The 15,760-nt window shown below is 35.5% G+C and overlaps 2 protein-coding genes across 2 annotated transcripts in view; one reads left to right on the forward strand and one right to left on the reverse strand.

Annotated features, from left to right (window-relative positions):
* The window catches only part of LOC136032317 (trypsin-1-like), a 251,733-nt gene that overhangs the window by 74,710 nt on the left and 161,263 nt on the right, over window positions 1–15,760 (forward strand). The window lies entirely within an intron of this gene.
* LOC136032319 (trypsin-1-like) lies at window positions 5,008–10,280 on the reverse strand. Its single transcript, XM_065712621.1, has 3 exons — window positions 10,209–10,280; window positions 6,204–6,353; window positions 5,008–5,183 (listed from the first exon to the last, which is right to left on the reverse strand). Exons 1-3 carry the CDS (start codon window positions 10,263–10,265, stop codon window positions 5,046–5,048), a joined length of 345 nt encoding a protein of 114 aa, XP_065568693.1. The 5' UTR covers window positions 10,266–10,280; the 3' UTR covers window positions 5,008–5,045.

Genomic DNA, 15,760 nt, shown 5'->3' on the forward strand with positions numbered 1-15,760 from the left:
TGTATTTGAATAAAGCTTTTTGTATATTTGCTTTTGCTTTAGCATATCTTTTCATACACTAAGATACACCTCCTCTTGCTCCTTTTCCAATAAAGGTATACATATATTCGTCAAAAAAAAAAAAAAATAGAATTATAGCTTTAGAGTGTTTGAGAAAAGTTTCCCATGTTAGCCTTGGTGCTGAAAAGAAGTGTAGTGGCAGTGGATCTAGTTTATAATTATTTAAGCATGAATTTTAGAAATTTTCAACGACATCTGATAATATTAAAACATCAGCTTTTAGACACAATTTAATGTAATCTAATAGCTTTTTATATTTAAATAATTTCCAAATAGATTTCGCTCTCATATATTCTTCCTCAGAAATATATTTCCCTGTTAATCTAGAATAAAACTTGTCTATTGAAGGTAACTTCGTATCATTTATTTTTTCATAGGTATCAATATATTTGTAGGGATAAATGCCTTTCTTTACTATTTCCTTGAATTCTTCGGTATTTTGAAATACATCAGAAGTATACTTAAAACTATTTCTTAAGAGATTGCAGTTTACTCCACATTCATAATTTGCCAATTTTTCAGAAAGCCGATATAAAGATGAAGCCATAAAACGGAGCGAATCTCTAAAATGCATTTTGTATTGGTTTTCATTAGCAGTTATTGTTTTATAAAGTATCTGCTGAATCAAAAATCCATTCAGTTACTAATTGTCTAAGAAATAAACAAGTCATATTTTGAGAGATTTTACATTACAATAGGGAAATGTTTAGGAATTCTGGAGTTTTTTATTACATTCTGCACGAGTATATTACCAATATACTATTGGTACTCGTATACAATATACGAGTATATTTCAAATCTGCGTATATTACTCGTAATATGGTGGTTATCTCAATGAAAATAATTATCTATTATTTCCTTTTCACAAATATGATAGCTTTAAATGGTTGTATTATTCCATTTTTCTCTTACTTGTCCTTGTGTATAGCCATGATCTCTCTGTCTATTTTCATATTCATTGACTATTTATGTAGACACTTCTGTTATGGTAGTTAAAAAATACCCGCTAGCATCTTCACCAAAGTATTTGTAATATTTTGTGTTGTATTAAAAGAACAACATACTTGGAATCCTTAAGGAAATGACTTTTGCTCAGCTACTTTAATTGTCTTTTTACCTTTCTTTTGATTAAATTCTTCATTATACGATCCAAAATCAACAACAATACAGTATAGTACTTTCATTTGTTTAGTTACACTTTTAAATTCAATTTTACCAAAATATTCACCAAACATTCACCAAAATATTCATAGTATTTGTTTTGTGTTGTATCAAAAGAATAACATACTTGGAATCCATAAGCAAATGGCTTTTGCTCTGCTGCTTTAATCGTCTTTTTACCTTTCTTTTGATTAAATTCTTCATTATATGATTTAAAATCAGCTATTATGCAATTGGGTACTGTCATTTGTTTAGTTACATTTTAAACTCAATTTTAGAACCTGGTTTTGGCATAATGATGTCAGGATCTTCATGATTTTCTTTTTTATTTTGTTTTTCAATTTTTTCTTGTTCATTAAGGTACGTTCCACAGAATGTACATACAAGAATTTTATGCCTATTTTTAGTTATTTGAGATGCAAGTAATCTTCTTAAATCTTTAATTAAAACATAAGAATTATCAAAATAGAGTAATTTAATCACATGTGTAGTAGTTTTTCCATTGATCTTAGTTTTAGGAATGTAGGCTCTAACCACTTTATTTTCACTTATTTCAAATAAACAAGTTTTAATATTATATTGGTTTTCAAATTTGTTGTATTTTAAAACTAAAAGAGCTATTCATTCTAATTAAACCCCTTTTGTGATTCAGGGGTCATTCTTAAAGAATTGGAACAAAATGCGAACTTTAGCGCACAAAGCGAGGTATTGATGAGGGGGCGAACCCCCTTAGAAAGTAATAATTTCTGTTTGTTTTAAGTTCTAATGTTGCTCCTCACTTTCAGTTCAAAAGACTTGTTTTTTTTTAATTTAATTTTCAAAAAATGTCTATCTCAAAATTTTATCGGATGCATTTGGGGAAAAAAGTTGGGGGAGAGGGGCTAGTTTGCCCTCTGATCACTTTTGACTCTCAGAAAGCCCACTAGAACTTCTATTTTCCAATTGAATGAGCCTCCTCCAAAGTTTATACGACGACCTCCCGTATGAAGTGCCACTGAGACAACCTATTAAGTAACGAAACATTGAAGCGTCATGGCATGGGGGGGTATTAGTTGCCGTCAGATATTTTTTGAGTCTCAGAAAGTGAACTAAAGCTTTCAATTGGAAATCAGATGAGCCCTCTCTAGAGTTTATACGAGCATCCCTTATCGGAAGAACAATATATGCCCACAGGGCATAGTATACAACGCCAGCCCCGGGCCCTGCGGGGCTATTTAGCCCAGGTTTTTGTTATCTGACCTTTGAGCTATTTTCAACAAAACAACTATCTCAAAATATTTATCGGATGGGTTTTTGGGAAAGGGCGTGGGGGACTAGTTGACCTCAGATCTGTTTTGACTCTTCAAAGTGAACTAGAACTTCCAACTTGCAATAAAATGTGCCGTTTCTGAAATTTATAAGAGAGACCCTTTCATAAGAACCATATATGCCCTCAGGGCATAACTTATAACGCATGTTTCGGACCCTAGGGGGTCGTTTAGACACCAGAGTTTTGTTTTATAACAGAGTGGCTATCTCACAATTTTTATCTGATGCGTTTGTGGAAAAAAAGATATGGGGGTTAGTTGCCCTCCGTTGTCTTTTGACTCTTAAGATGTGAATTAGAACTTTCAATTTTCAATCAAATGAGCCTTTTCTGAAGTTTACACGAGCATCACTTCCATAAAAACCATATATGACCCTAGAACATAACTTACAACGCTTGCCTCCATGCCGCGGGGGGCTGTATCGACACCAAAATTTTCCTTCAATGAACTTGGAACTTTTTTAAACAAAATCGTCATCTCAAAATTTTTATCTGATATATTTGAGGAAAATGGGCGTGAGGGGGGGGGGCTACCTGCTTCCGATCACACTTGACTCTTAAAAAGGGCACTAGAACATTCACTTTCGAATCGATTGAGTCCCCTCAAAATTTTATTTGATTCTTTCTTCCATATGAAGTGACTCTGGAAAAAAAATAATAAGAAAATATTGGAGCCCTTTAGAACCATATGCTTGGCTCATTTTTAGAAAAAAAGTGGGCTTAGACCCTTTTTGCGGAACGCCACACACACACACACACACACATTTTCATAGGTTAAAAATAGACTGAATCTATAGAAAAAACAGATTCAGCTCATTACCACTGTTCTTATAGTGTATCTACTCTGGAACGTTGCAGAGCTCCACAGGTTTCCATCACTGATGTCCATCACTGACCTACCAACACTAGGGTGGGCATGGAAGGCAACTGTTTCTCAGGGATTATTTGGCCCAAGCTATAAGCGGGATCTTGGTGGCTTCCCCACCAGGCCCCGACACGGCTATGGAGCTCCTGAGAAGAACACTAAAGATGAATTCTAAATATTAACTGACTAAAGAACATGTGTGTGCAATAGAGGCTAACTCGCTTCCTTAGCAAACACTGCATACACTAGTTAATCAACGAAATGGAACCGCATATCAATATTAAAGGATCCATAAATTATGAACCACTGGTTCAGGATTCCGTTAGCCATGAATAGCCATGAATTAGAAATGAATAACAAAGAATATGAATGTGAAGCCAATATATTTCTTTTTGCGAAATTACTGAATTTCAACTGCTATTGAAAATAGACTTACCTCTACGGGAGAATTTAAAGTGCACATAAAAACTAACTTATAGAAAAATCTAGTCTTAGGAAAAAATATCTATCTGAAATTTATCTGATAATAAAGGGCAAGGGCATCAACAGTGCCTACTTAAAATAGATACAATTTTACTAACTTATGTGACAAAAATCAACGACATACAAATTGAACAACTGGTGTTTAGCCTATACCAATAGGAGACGAAGGAACGAAACACAGATTATTAAAGGTATTCCTACAAGGAAAACGAAGATAAGAAAACATCGCAACATTGTGATTTACTTTTACTATTAGCTGATATAGGTCAATATTGGTGTGCCAATATAGCCCTGCAGTTGATAAAATGGTGGACAAAAAGCACCAAAGAATGCGCTAAGTCTTACAGAGATTGCATAAATTAATAACTGTGGTTGCTACTATTACCACCTTGTTTTCTTATGGACCACATATTCCACTATTTCAAGCCAAAAATGACGATTTCGGAGCCGAGACTCTCATAAAAATTATGTCACCCGGCAATACTTAAATTTTCCGTGACCAAAAATATCATATCCAACAATTCAAAGTTGGAGCCGACGATTCTCAATAAGCCTTCTTCTTAGAACACACACACAAAAAAAAATAAAAAAAATAAAAAGCGCATTCTAGACCAAACATCGTCCTTTCTATCATTTTGACAGATTTAAACTTCAGGTCGCATTTCTTTCCTGAAATATTACATCTCTGTCATTTTGACAGCCTAGATGCAGTTAGATTCTGTTAAAAAATCCAATGATAAAAATAACAGCAGTAATAGCAGCAGCAGCAGTAGTAGCAGTAGCGGTAGTAGTAGTAGGAGTTATGGCTGTCACAAGTAGTCACAGTTACAATTGCAAGTAGTCATAATTGCTTGTAGCCTTATTTGTTCGTTACCAGGAACTACTTTATAAACGTATCTAGGGAGAGAGTGCGTCAGTGATCCGTGAAACAGTTTATAATGGACTAAGTTCTTATAAGCCTGAAGACTAGTATGCAACTGGATGTCATCAACAGAGAAGACGAAGAATATTGAAAAGATAAATTTAATGTCTTCTTAAGCAACGATTCTTTTCATCAGTATGAAGTTGAACTTTTTCATTTTTCGTCACCTTACCTTAAATTAAAACTAATAGCTCATCATAGATTCCAAAATATAATCTCAAATTTATTAATTTTTTATGAAAGGTTATTCAAACAGATTTGATGAAAGAAACATAATATGACACTTGAGTATACACGCCTGGGTATCCTGCATATGCACATCCATATCCCCAAGAGACAATACCAATAATAGTAGATCCCATGTAGAGAGGTCCGCCAGAATCACCCTAAAAAAAAGCATGCTTTAATTTTGGTTGAGACGTAAAAAAAAATTAAACTGCCTGGTTAGAGCTCTGAAAGCACCATCGCTACAAAGCATAAATTTTAAAGAGCAAAAAAATGGATGCATATGTTCCAGTTATTTTCGGATGGACTCGTTTTTACAAGGATATTTTTAATAACGATATAAGGATTAGGCACTAAAAATTTAGATACAAAAATATAAATTAGGTGAGAAAAGGAGAATAACATATTTGGGAAAAGTAAAACTTTAGGAACAAAAGAAGACAGGAGAAAATTAATTAAGCCAATACATAGGGCTTGCTATCCGCGTGTGTGGGTAAAGGGGGAAAAAAGGGGGAAATATAATACAATTTCCTTGCGATAAATGTCTCAATGACACCTTGGCAACGCCATCTTTAGTTTTTTTGCACATTGGTTGTAATTTCAACTGAATAAAGAAGAAGTAAAACTCAAAGTTACCTGCCAACTTAAAGCAATCAACAGTCTTGAAAAAGTCGTGGTCCAACTTGTTCGTTATTAAAGTTTGTCAATATATGTAGTGACAGTAATGCAGCTATGCAGCAATGCCAGTAAAATATCATTGAAAATGAAGAAACTATCAATTATTGCCCATTGTGACAATCATTTAAGGATCTATTTCGTAAACTAACTTAGAAATTAAAGTTCTAAAACTAGTCATTATTAGAACAAATTGGAGACTTCCGTATCTTAGAGTGTTAATTATTAGTGTTGTTTAGAGTTGCTAAATATGGCTGGTAAGGAAGGACAACCCCCCCCCCCCCCCGTGTGCTCTGTCAGCTAACACAAAAATATATAGAAACCTTTGTCCCATGCAAGCCTTGACGAGTGACATTTCAAGTCTTTGGTAATGTTTGTAAAATATTTTTTAGCGATTTTTTTTTTATGTAATGGGCTATTTGCAATTATAAAAATTAATTACGGACAAAGAAGAAGCACAATCTGCAAAAATGCCATAAAAAGAGATGGAGAAAGAGACTATATACCTGACAGGAGTCAATTCCGCCATTAGCAAGATCACCGGCACAGATCATACTATCAGCGACATCGGTTTCCCCGTAAGCTCCACGGCAATCAGCATCAGAAATGACAGGTACATTAACAGCTAGCAGAACATCGGAAAGGGAGCCACCAGCCTGTGAAACTCAAATGGTTTGAATATCAATATTCAATGGCCTTTTGAAATGCAATTCATTATCTAGGTTTATTACTTATGGATAAAATTAAAATTACATATAACTAGGGGGCACTGAAGGTGTTCCATTTTTGAGTTGTTAGGTTCAGAAGTATGTAACTTTCAAGTGTAGTTTAAAGATTCTCCATTAAAACTTTTTTTTGAAATTAGAAACAGTGGAAATCTTGTAGAAACATGCTATAGTTGTGGGAAAGAAAATTTCCGAGGTGAACTCTTAAGGGGAATTTTACCCTGGGGACTTTGACAGAATTCATATATGAAATTCTTATTATTTGTCTTACGTTCGCTTTGCCAACTCAATTATGCGTGTAGACATTTTGTGGAGAAGTTGTCCGAGAGAAAATTTTAAGAGGGTTTGCATTTCCAGGAAAAATTTCCACAGAAGGGGGATGTCGTAAGTGATAAGAAAAAAGATTAGAAATTAAAGTATTTTTTCAAATGAAAGTATGCTAAGAAGAATTTTTCAGGCTGAATAACCCGCAAGAGATTCTACCGAGAATTTAGTGAGGTGAGGAATTTAGCGGGTGAATTCAGTGAGGATAGAATCACCCAAGGAGTAAGGCAGGGGGAGGAGGTATATTTTATGTGAGAGGAACTATTCACGGAGGCATTTTGCTTGATGAGAGGGAAGCTTTCATGGAGGGTGAGCCAGATTTACCGACATTATTTGAAAAATGACCAAAAACTACACTAAAATAGCAAGCATTTTCAGCTGTAAGTAAGGAGCACTATCAAAACTTAAAACGAACAGAAATTATTAAGTATATTAGGGGGGTTATCCCTTCTTCAATTCAACACCCTTTCCCATAGGTCTGATTTTTTTCTTGTTATCTAAGAATGAATCCTGAAACGCAAAAGCCGTTCAGTTGGAATAAGCTCCTGCTTTCCGTTTAGCCCTAGACGGTTGACCGAAAATGACAACCTTCGGCAATCTTTCATCCTTCATATGCAGAACGTGCCCTAGCCATCTCAACCTTTCTCTCATTCTAGCCATAGAAAGTGGAATTCAAACACACTTTTCGAAGAGCCTACTGTTTGAAATACGGTCAATCAGTCGGGTTCCCTAATCAAGCCATAGGCAGTTTCTATCAAAAACGTCTAGTAGATATTCCTCTGTTTTTCGGAGTGGCCATGCTTTAGAACCGTGTTTGACCACTGGCCGCCGTCATTACGTTTTAGCTTCTAATAATTTAATATTGGTTTGTAGACTTAAATTCCTATTCTTGCAAACTTTTTCAAACTGTGTAAAACATCTTGGGCCTTAGATATTCTACTTTTACTCACTGTCTTTACTAGTAATAAATAAAACAGAAGTTTTTTCAACTGAAAATAAGGAGCAACAATAAAACTTAAAACGAACAGAAATTATTACATAAATGGGGGAGGGGGATCACCCCGGCGCCAATACCTCGCTCTGTACGCTAGATTTCAAGTTTTGTTCAAATTCTTAAGAATGATCCCTGAATCACAAATGCCGTTTAACTAGAATAAATAGCTCTTTTGAAAGTGAAAAAAAAAACTTTATCGTAAAGAGCGTGGTATTGAATTGGGGGTAACCCCTCATATACGTGACAATTTCTGTTTGTTTTAAGTTTTAATGTTGTTCCTTGCTTTCAGTTGAAAGAACTTGTTTTCAACAAGTTGAAAACAAGTTCGCATTGTTGTCCGGATTGTTGTTCATTATTTTTATTCATATACAACCTCTTTTCCCAACCTCTTTTCTCAAAATGAACCTGCTCAAGATTTTGAGATAGCCAGTTGGTTTGAAACAGTCCAACGATCAGATAACAAAACCTTGGAGTCAAAATACCCCACTCCCCCTGATCCTGGGGGAAGGGTTTTAACGTATGCCCTGTGGACATATAGGGTCTGCTATGGAAGAGATGTTCGCATATAAACTTCGGAGGGGACTCAAATGATTATAAATTCAAAGTTATAATTCCAGTTTTGAGAGTCAAAAGTGATCCAATGGCAACTACCCCCCCACCCAACCCTCTTTCCTCCAAGTTCGTCCGACTAAATTTTCTTTATAGCCATTTTGCTCAAAATAGAACAAAGATCATATAACAAAAACTACATGGATAACACATTCCCCCAGAACCGGGGGAAGTGTTGTAAGTTATGCCCCAAGAGCATATAACGTTTTTATGGAAGGGATGGCCACATAAATTATTATTCAATTGAAAATAATAATATAGTTAAGACTAAACTTGAAGAAACTTGTATGTTTTGAAATCCGCATAAAAATCCGATTCTTTTGATATATTTATTGGTACAAAAATTCCGTTTTTTAGAGTTTAGATTGCTATTGAGCCAGGTCGCTCCTTACTTGGAGTTCGTTACCAACTGTTTGATACTACCAAGGTAATTGAAGCTGTCCACTGGATCGATTTCTCGTTAACCAACTTCACCTCTTCCACTTATTCCTAGACCTCGTAACTTTGTCTTTTTTCCATAAATTTTTAAACCTATTATAGCACCCTGAACTCCCAAAACCTCAATAAACTGATTCATTTTGTTCATATTTTCATCGAAGCATTCATAGATGAAAATATGAGCAAAGCATTCATATTTCATTTGAGAATTAAAGTATGAAATAAGGAGGTGTGAAGTGGAGGCCGTGGATATAATTGCCAAGGATTTGGAAGATGCAGCTAAACGGCATAATAGTAAAATAATGTTCTGGTAAGTTATTAGATTGAGAGGGAGTAGTCAATCTGAACCTGTCCCATTTAAAGATAAGAACAAGGCCACAATTAGTCATAAGGAAAGAGTTAAAGAGAGATGGGCAGAACATTGAGAATATGCTAAACCGAGATAGAGTTGCAGGAAAAGATATGTGAGGATATGTGCAGGAAAAGTTTTTCTTTGTGATACCTAAAATGTGAAGGAAGATTTGTCTTATGAGGAAGAATTAGCGACAGTACTAAAAGGATAAAAAAAGAATAAGGCTCCAGGTGCTGAAAGTGAGTTTAAATGAGTTTCTTAAATATGGCAGCTCTGAGGTTAGAAATAAGCTGCTGAAGATTATGAATATAATTTTTGAACAAAGGGAAGTACCTAGGGTATTTATGAAAACCTTAATTAAATCACTGTATAAGAAAGGTGATAAGAGTGATTGTCGTAATTATTGAGGCATTAGTTGGATCTCTGAAAGTAATAAATTACTCAGTAATATGATACTTTTTAGACCGAGAGATGCTGTAGATAAAGTTTTAAGAGAAGAACAGTTCGGTCTTGGAAAACAGAGTATGTGTCAACCAAATTTTCACTCTTAGGCATCCTTGTATGGTATACCTGAAAAATACATTAAAGTGATTAGTGCTTTGTACGAGATTAACACAGCGGCGATTAAGGTAGAAAATGAGGTTCGCAGCTGGTTTCATATTATATCAGGAGTTAAGCAGGGTTGTGTTCTATCCCCGTTTATCTGCATCATTTTGATAGATTTTATCTTAAGACGCACAAGAAAAGCAATGGGAGGCAACGGAATCAAATTGGGAAGAAAAAATCTCCTGGAATAGGTTATGCTGAGGATTTAAGCATCCTAGATGAAAGTGTGAACAAAATGAAAAAGCTTTTTAGAGGTTTTGCGAGTTCAAGGTGCTAGAACAGGCTTGAAAATCAAACATTTCGTGGTAACGAACTGTAGCAAGGAGTGACCCAGCTCAATAGTAACCAAAACTCTAAAAAAATGGAATTTTGATGCCAATAGATGCATCAAAAGAATCAGATTAGTATGCTGATGTTAAATATATAAGTTTCATCAAGTTTAATCTTACCCATCAAAACTTACGAGCCTAAGAAAATGTGCCTTATTTCCAAAAAAGAGGAAACACTCCCTAAAAGTCATAGAATCTAATGGAATTCACACTATCAGATTCGGCGTATCAGAGAGCCGTACTGAGAGGTTTCAAGCTCCTATCTGTAAAAATGTGGAATTTTGTACTTTTTGCCAGAAGAAACATCACGGATGCTTATTTAAGTTTTTTGTTTGTTTCTTTTTCAGGAGTGATCGTAACCCAGTGGTCATAGAATTTCACGAGAGGGCTCATTCTAACACAAATTAAAAGTTCTAGTGTCCTTTTAAGTGACCCAAACATTGGAAGGCAACTAGGCCCCATCCCACTCTCATTTTTTCCCAAAGTCACCGGATTATAATTTTGAGATAACCACTTTGTTCAGTATAGTCAAAACATCTAATAAGTATGTCTTTGAGGACGACTTAATCCCCCACAGTCACTGGGGGAAGGGCTGCAAGATGAAATTTGTCCATTGTTTACATATAGTAATCGTTATTGGGAAGTATACAGACGTTTTCAGGAGGAATTTTTTCTAGTGGTGGGGGGTTGGAGGGGGAGGAGAATCCGTGAGATGATCTTTTCATGGAGGAATTTATCAAGGAAGAAGAGAAATTCCATAAAGGAGCACTGTATTTTCCAGCATTATTAAAAAAAACAATAATTAAATTAAAGAGAAGTTTTTCAATTGAAAGTAAGGAATAACATTAAAACTTAAAACAAACAGAAATTACTTTGTATATGAAAGGGGATGTCTTCTCCTCAATACCTTGCTCTTTAAGCTAAAGTTTGACTCTTTCTCACAACTCTCCTTTATAACACAATAAAAAACTTTAGCGTAAAGAGCGGGGCGTTGAGGAAGGGAGAGCTCCTTTCATATACAAAATAATTTCTATTCGTTTTAAGTTTTAATGTCACTCCTTAGTTTCAGTTAAAAAAACCTGTTTTTTTTTTGTTTAATAAATGTTAAGAAGACTAAGTCACTAAGGCTAGGAATAAGTGAAGATGTAAAGGTGACGTTAGGTAACTAAAGTATTGATCAGGTTGACAGCTTCGCTGGCATTGGTAGTATTATTAGTTAAGACGGTGGGAGCGTGAAGATGTTAAAAGTAGAATATCCAACGCTCAGGGTGTTTTTTCACAGTTAAAAAAATTTGGAAGAATAGGAAGATAATTCTGCAAACCATTATTAGAATATTGGAAGGTACGGTGATGATAGTGTTGGAATATGGATCTGAAGCATTGGTGCTCCAAAAAGCTGATGAAGATTTGCTAGATGTTTTCTGCGGATTGTTCTGGGTACCTGGCTGACTGACCGTGTTTCAAACAGTAGGCTGTGCGAAAAGTGGGGTTCAATCCCGCTCTCTAGGGCTATAATGAGAGAATGCCTTGAGATGGCTAGGGCACTATCTGCGGATGAAGGATGTTAGATTTCCAAATATTTTCCTTTTTGGCCAACCGTCTAGGGCTAAACGGAAAGCAGTTCGTTCACGATTGGGGTAAGAGGATGTCTTAAAGAAAGATTTAAAGGAAATGTGAAATCCCTGGGAGGGCGTATAGACGGAGGCTTTGGATGGATTGGAATGGAAGAGGAGCTTGCGTAACTGTGTAGGCCTCAGGCGACTTGATGCTGGGGTGAGTTGTTAGCAGTAGTAACAATAGTACATTTTCATCTAGAATACCTAAATCATCAGCATAATCTAAGTCCAGAAAAGTTCTACTTTTCCACTTTATTCTGCGTTTTCCAATCACATTTCCTGTGCTGCTTAATATGAAGTCCATTAAAATGGCCCATATAGACGGGGATAAAATACAGCCTTAATCGACAGTTTTAAAAGATATTCTAGCACCTTGAACTCGCAAAATCTCTAAAAGTTTATTCATTTTGCTAAAAATTTTGTCTATGACGCATAGTCTAATAATCAGCATAATCTAAACCCCGCAATTTTTACTTCCTTATTTGATTCCATGTTCTCCCATTACATTTTCTGTGCTCCTTAAGACGAAGTCCTTCAAAACAACCCATGTAAATGGACATAGAACACACACTTGCTTAACTTCTGATTTAATACGAAACCAGCTCCTAGCCCCATTTCCTACCTTAACCGCAGCATCATGACACTTGTACATGACACTGATTACCTTAATGCTTTTTTCAGGTATGTCATACAAGGATAAGACCTTCGCTAAAGCTCTTCTATCAGTTAAATCAAACGCTTGCTCATAATCTATAAAGCTTAGGGCTAAAGAAGTTTGACGAATCAGACACTTTTCAATGATTAATTTAGGATTGAGCGGCATTTAAGGTAAGAAGTAAGGTTAGTTGTTCATTTGATGTAGAATCGGAAGTTGCATAGGATTATGTCCTTTCCTCTTTTTATCAGCTAGTTTGAATGAATTTTTCCTAATGAACATGACAAGACTAGAAACACACATTATATAAAATTAGAGGTTAGAATTGTCCTAGAACTAAATTATACAGAGGATTTGGATGTCTTAGGTAAAATTGGTAGTGGAAGGAATGAATTGTTGGTGATTTTGAGGTTTCATGGAGAAAAACGGGCTTAGAAATTAATGTCGGGTTAACAATGTTACTTAGACTAGGAATAAGTGGGGCTGGAGAGGTAATCCCATCTAACAATCAAGCTGGTGGCTTCGCTTACCAGCGAAGTCACCGGCTTCGTATAATATATACAATAATATTAGTAAATATGGTGGATAAATTAAAGATGAATTTTTTTTCCAAAGTCTAAGAAAGTTTGGATAGATACGAAGGTAATTATTTGAACTAGGATTAAAACATCATAGGTGGTGGTCATGACAGTCGTTAAGCATTGCTTTAAAAACTCGGCGACTTGAAGAAGTGAGGGAGATTTAATAAATATTTCGAAAGGAATTGTCTAAGGGTAATTGGCTGACCATATATCCGACAAGAAAGATGGGTGCTATCCCAACTTCTAGGGATATAATGAAAAAAGTTAAGTTGACTTAAATAGATGAAGGATGAGGGATCCGAGATTTTTGTTTTTGGCCACCCATTTTGGGCCAAATAAAGCCCAGGTACTTGAATTCGAAGAAAATAGGAAGTACAATGTGGGGAGGAGGTAAAAAGCGAAGTGTCGAATAATTTAATGTGCAGGAGTTTGCATAGCTGTTGTGACCTTAGGCAGATTAGCACTGGCGTGATTTGTTATCAGCAATAACTTAGTTGCGGAAATTTATTTATGTAACTAAATCCCCAAAGGTTTTGACTTCTTTTGGCTCTTCTTGATTGGGCATGAATGAAAATATTCTCACGGCATCTCACTATCGAAATCAGATTCTTAGTCCTTTTGCGTGTTTGCCTGTAGCGGATATTTCTGCTTGTTTTGTGAAATATGTCTGCTACAAAAATATGTCCGTAGCAGAATCCCCTCAGAAAATCTGTATGATAAAGACTCTTTTTCAGACATTTTAATCTCTTGATTTTCAACAAACGGTAACGTTCACTTCCCTCCATGTTTTTTCCCACCAATAACTTTTGACACTTAAAAGGGCAGTAGGGATTCCAATTTTTCTCAGCCACACGAGGCCTAGCCGAAGTTTATACGACCACTCATTCCAAAAGAACCTTGTATACTTCCGGAAACATACCATACAGCCCTTGCCCCTAGGCTCTGTATTTTTTCAACTTTGGAGGCATTGTTTTCTGTTCTTTGGACTATTTTTTACAAAATAACTATATCACAATTTCAATTAGATGCGTTTGACGAAAAGCGAGGTAGTGAGGGGGAGGGAGGTCTCCTCCATTACTTGTGACTCTTAAAATTGAACTATAGCTTTCAATTTTCAATCAAATGAGCCTCCTTTAACGTTTGTACTACTACCTTTCAATAAAAATCTTACATATCCAAGGGGCATAGCTGAAAGTCCTGGCCTCGAGGTCCTGAGGGGCTATTTAAACCCAGAAGGCCTTGTTAGACGAACTCTAGATTATTTTGAGCAAAATGTCAATCACAAAGTTTCTATCAGATACATTTGGGGGAAAGAGGACGGGGAAGGAGCTAGCTGCTCTCCGATCACTTTTTGACTATTGAAAAGGGCGCTAGAACTTCCACATTATAATTCACCCCCGCTGAAGTTTATATGTCCACCCCTTCCATAAAAACCTTATATTTTAATCGGGACAACTAGTATAGCTGATAGACCTTTCCCTGAGGGCTGTGGGGGGGGTAGCCATCCTCAAAGACATAATCACTGGCTTTTCAACTACTTTGAACAACATGGATATCCCAAAATTTTGACTGTATGTGTTTGGAAAAGTGAGGGGGGGGGGGGGTCTGGTTGCCCTTCAATATTTTTTACCCTTAAAGGGAGGCACAAGTTTCAATTTTAAATCAGGTGTGCCCCTTTCGAAGTCTGTATGATAACTCCTTCTATATAAAGTACCCTGCTCTGACACCACAAGACCTATAAATAAATAAATAATACGTTTCGCCAACATCGTTCTTAACTGAGGGAGCGCTATTGCGCTGCTGTGATACCTCAATCGGCTTAACCGAATATAAAACATCATAAAAATGAGGTTTTTGCCCCCCCCCCCCTCTTGCAACACGTTTACTGAAACAAAATGACCAATGAATTTGAATGAGAAATACATTTATAACATTAGAAAATTAAGTGTAAAGAGTGAAAGGTAGAGTATGGATTTATGTTTTAATTATGTTAATTTCGGCGCTGACATTCAATTAAAAACATATTTTTAAAATTTAGTTTCAGAATTTTTTAAATAATGCTGGAGAATCCCTCAGTTCCTCCTTGGAAATTTTTTTCCACCTGGAAAACCCCCTCAATAGACGATTCCTCCCTTGAAAATACTTCTAAAATCTTTTCAAATAGAGTACTAAAAATAAATTTATATTGAAACTACCTTTACTCTGGTCAGACTTAAATGGTGGAAACGGAATTATGGTAATCTAGAATTATTAACCTAATACAGTACGAAAAAGAAATTCACATTAAAACCACCTCTCCCCTAGTTTGACCTTAATTGTGGACGTGGAACTATGTTAACCTACAATAATTTAACTTTAATTAGAATATATAAAGTCAATCCCAAAGGCTGATGTAATAAGATAAATCAAAGCCCTACTATTATAATCACAAAGAAGGTTAGAAAGCCTAAGAAAATTGGAGCGTCATTGATCTATCTTGCCCGTTCACTAAAACTGCCCAGAACAGAACATGGGGGCACTTTGACTATTGTCACACTTATAGCAAATAATGTTATCCCGACGGAGATAATGAATACGATTGAATTTTTCTCTTTCTTCTTTTAATCATTTTTACAGCAAAAAATTTATCATAGCTGAATGATTTGTTACTTACCATATAAAATTCTTAAAAAACTGTGGGTTTCAAGATTAATTAATAAAATTTCAACAAGCTATTTTCCAAAAAAAGAAACATGCTAAATAAAGAAGAAGTTTAAAATCTGTATGATGATGAATTACTTGACAATTCTAATCAGATTAAAAATAAATAATGTAATTAATATGCTTTCGCATTA

Source organism: Artemia franciscana, chromosome 10, assembly GCF_032884065.1.
Source record: "Artemia franciscana chromosome 10, ASM3288406v1, whole genome shotgun sequence".
In the NCBI taxonomy this organism is placed as follows: Eukaryota; Metazoa; Arthropoda; class Branchiopoda; order Anostraca; family Artemiidae; genus Artemia; species Artemia franciscana.

Bases quoted from the DNA above. Each gene is read 5' to 3' on its own strand.
- LOC136032319 (XM_065712621.1), bottom strand. From the start codon at position 10,265: ATGACTTTTAGGGAGTGTTTCCTCTTTTTTGGAAATAAGGCACATTTT. The intron at 6,354-10,208 runs GTAAGTTTTGAT...TGAGTTTCACAG, and splicing joins AGGCACATTTTCTTAGGCTC to GCTGGTGGCTCCCTTTCCGA. The intron at 5,184-6,203 runs GTATATAGTCTC...GCTTTTTTTTAG, and splicing joins GCGGAATTGACTCCTGTCAG to GGTGATTCTGGCGGACCTCT.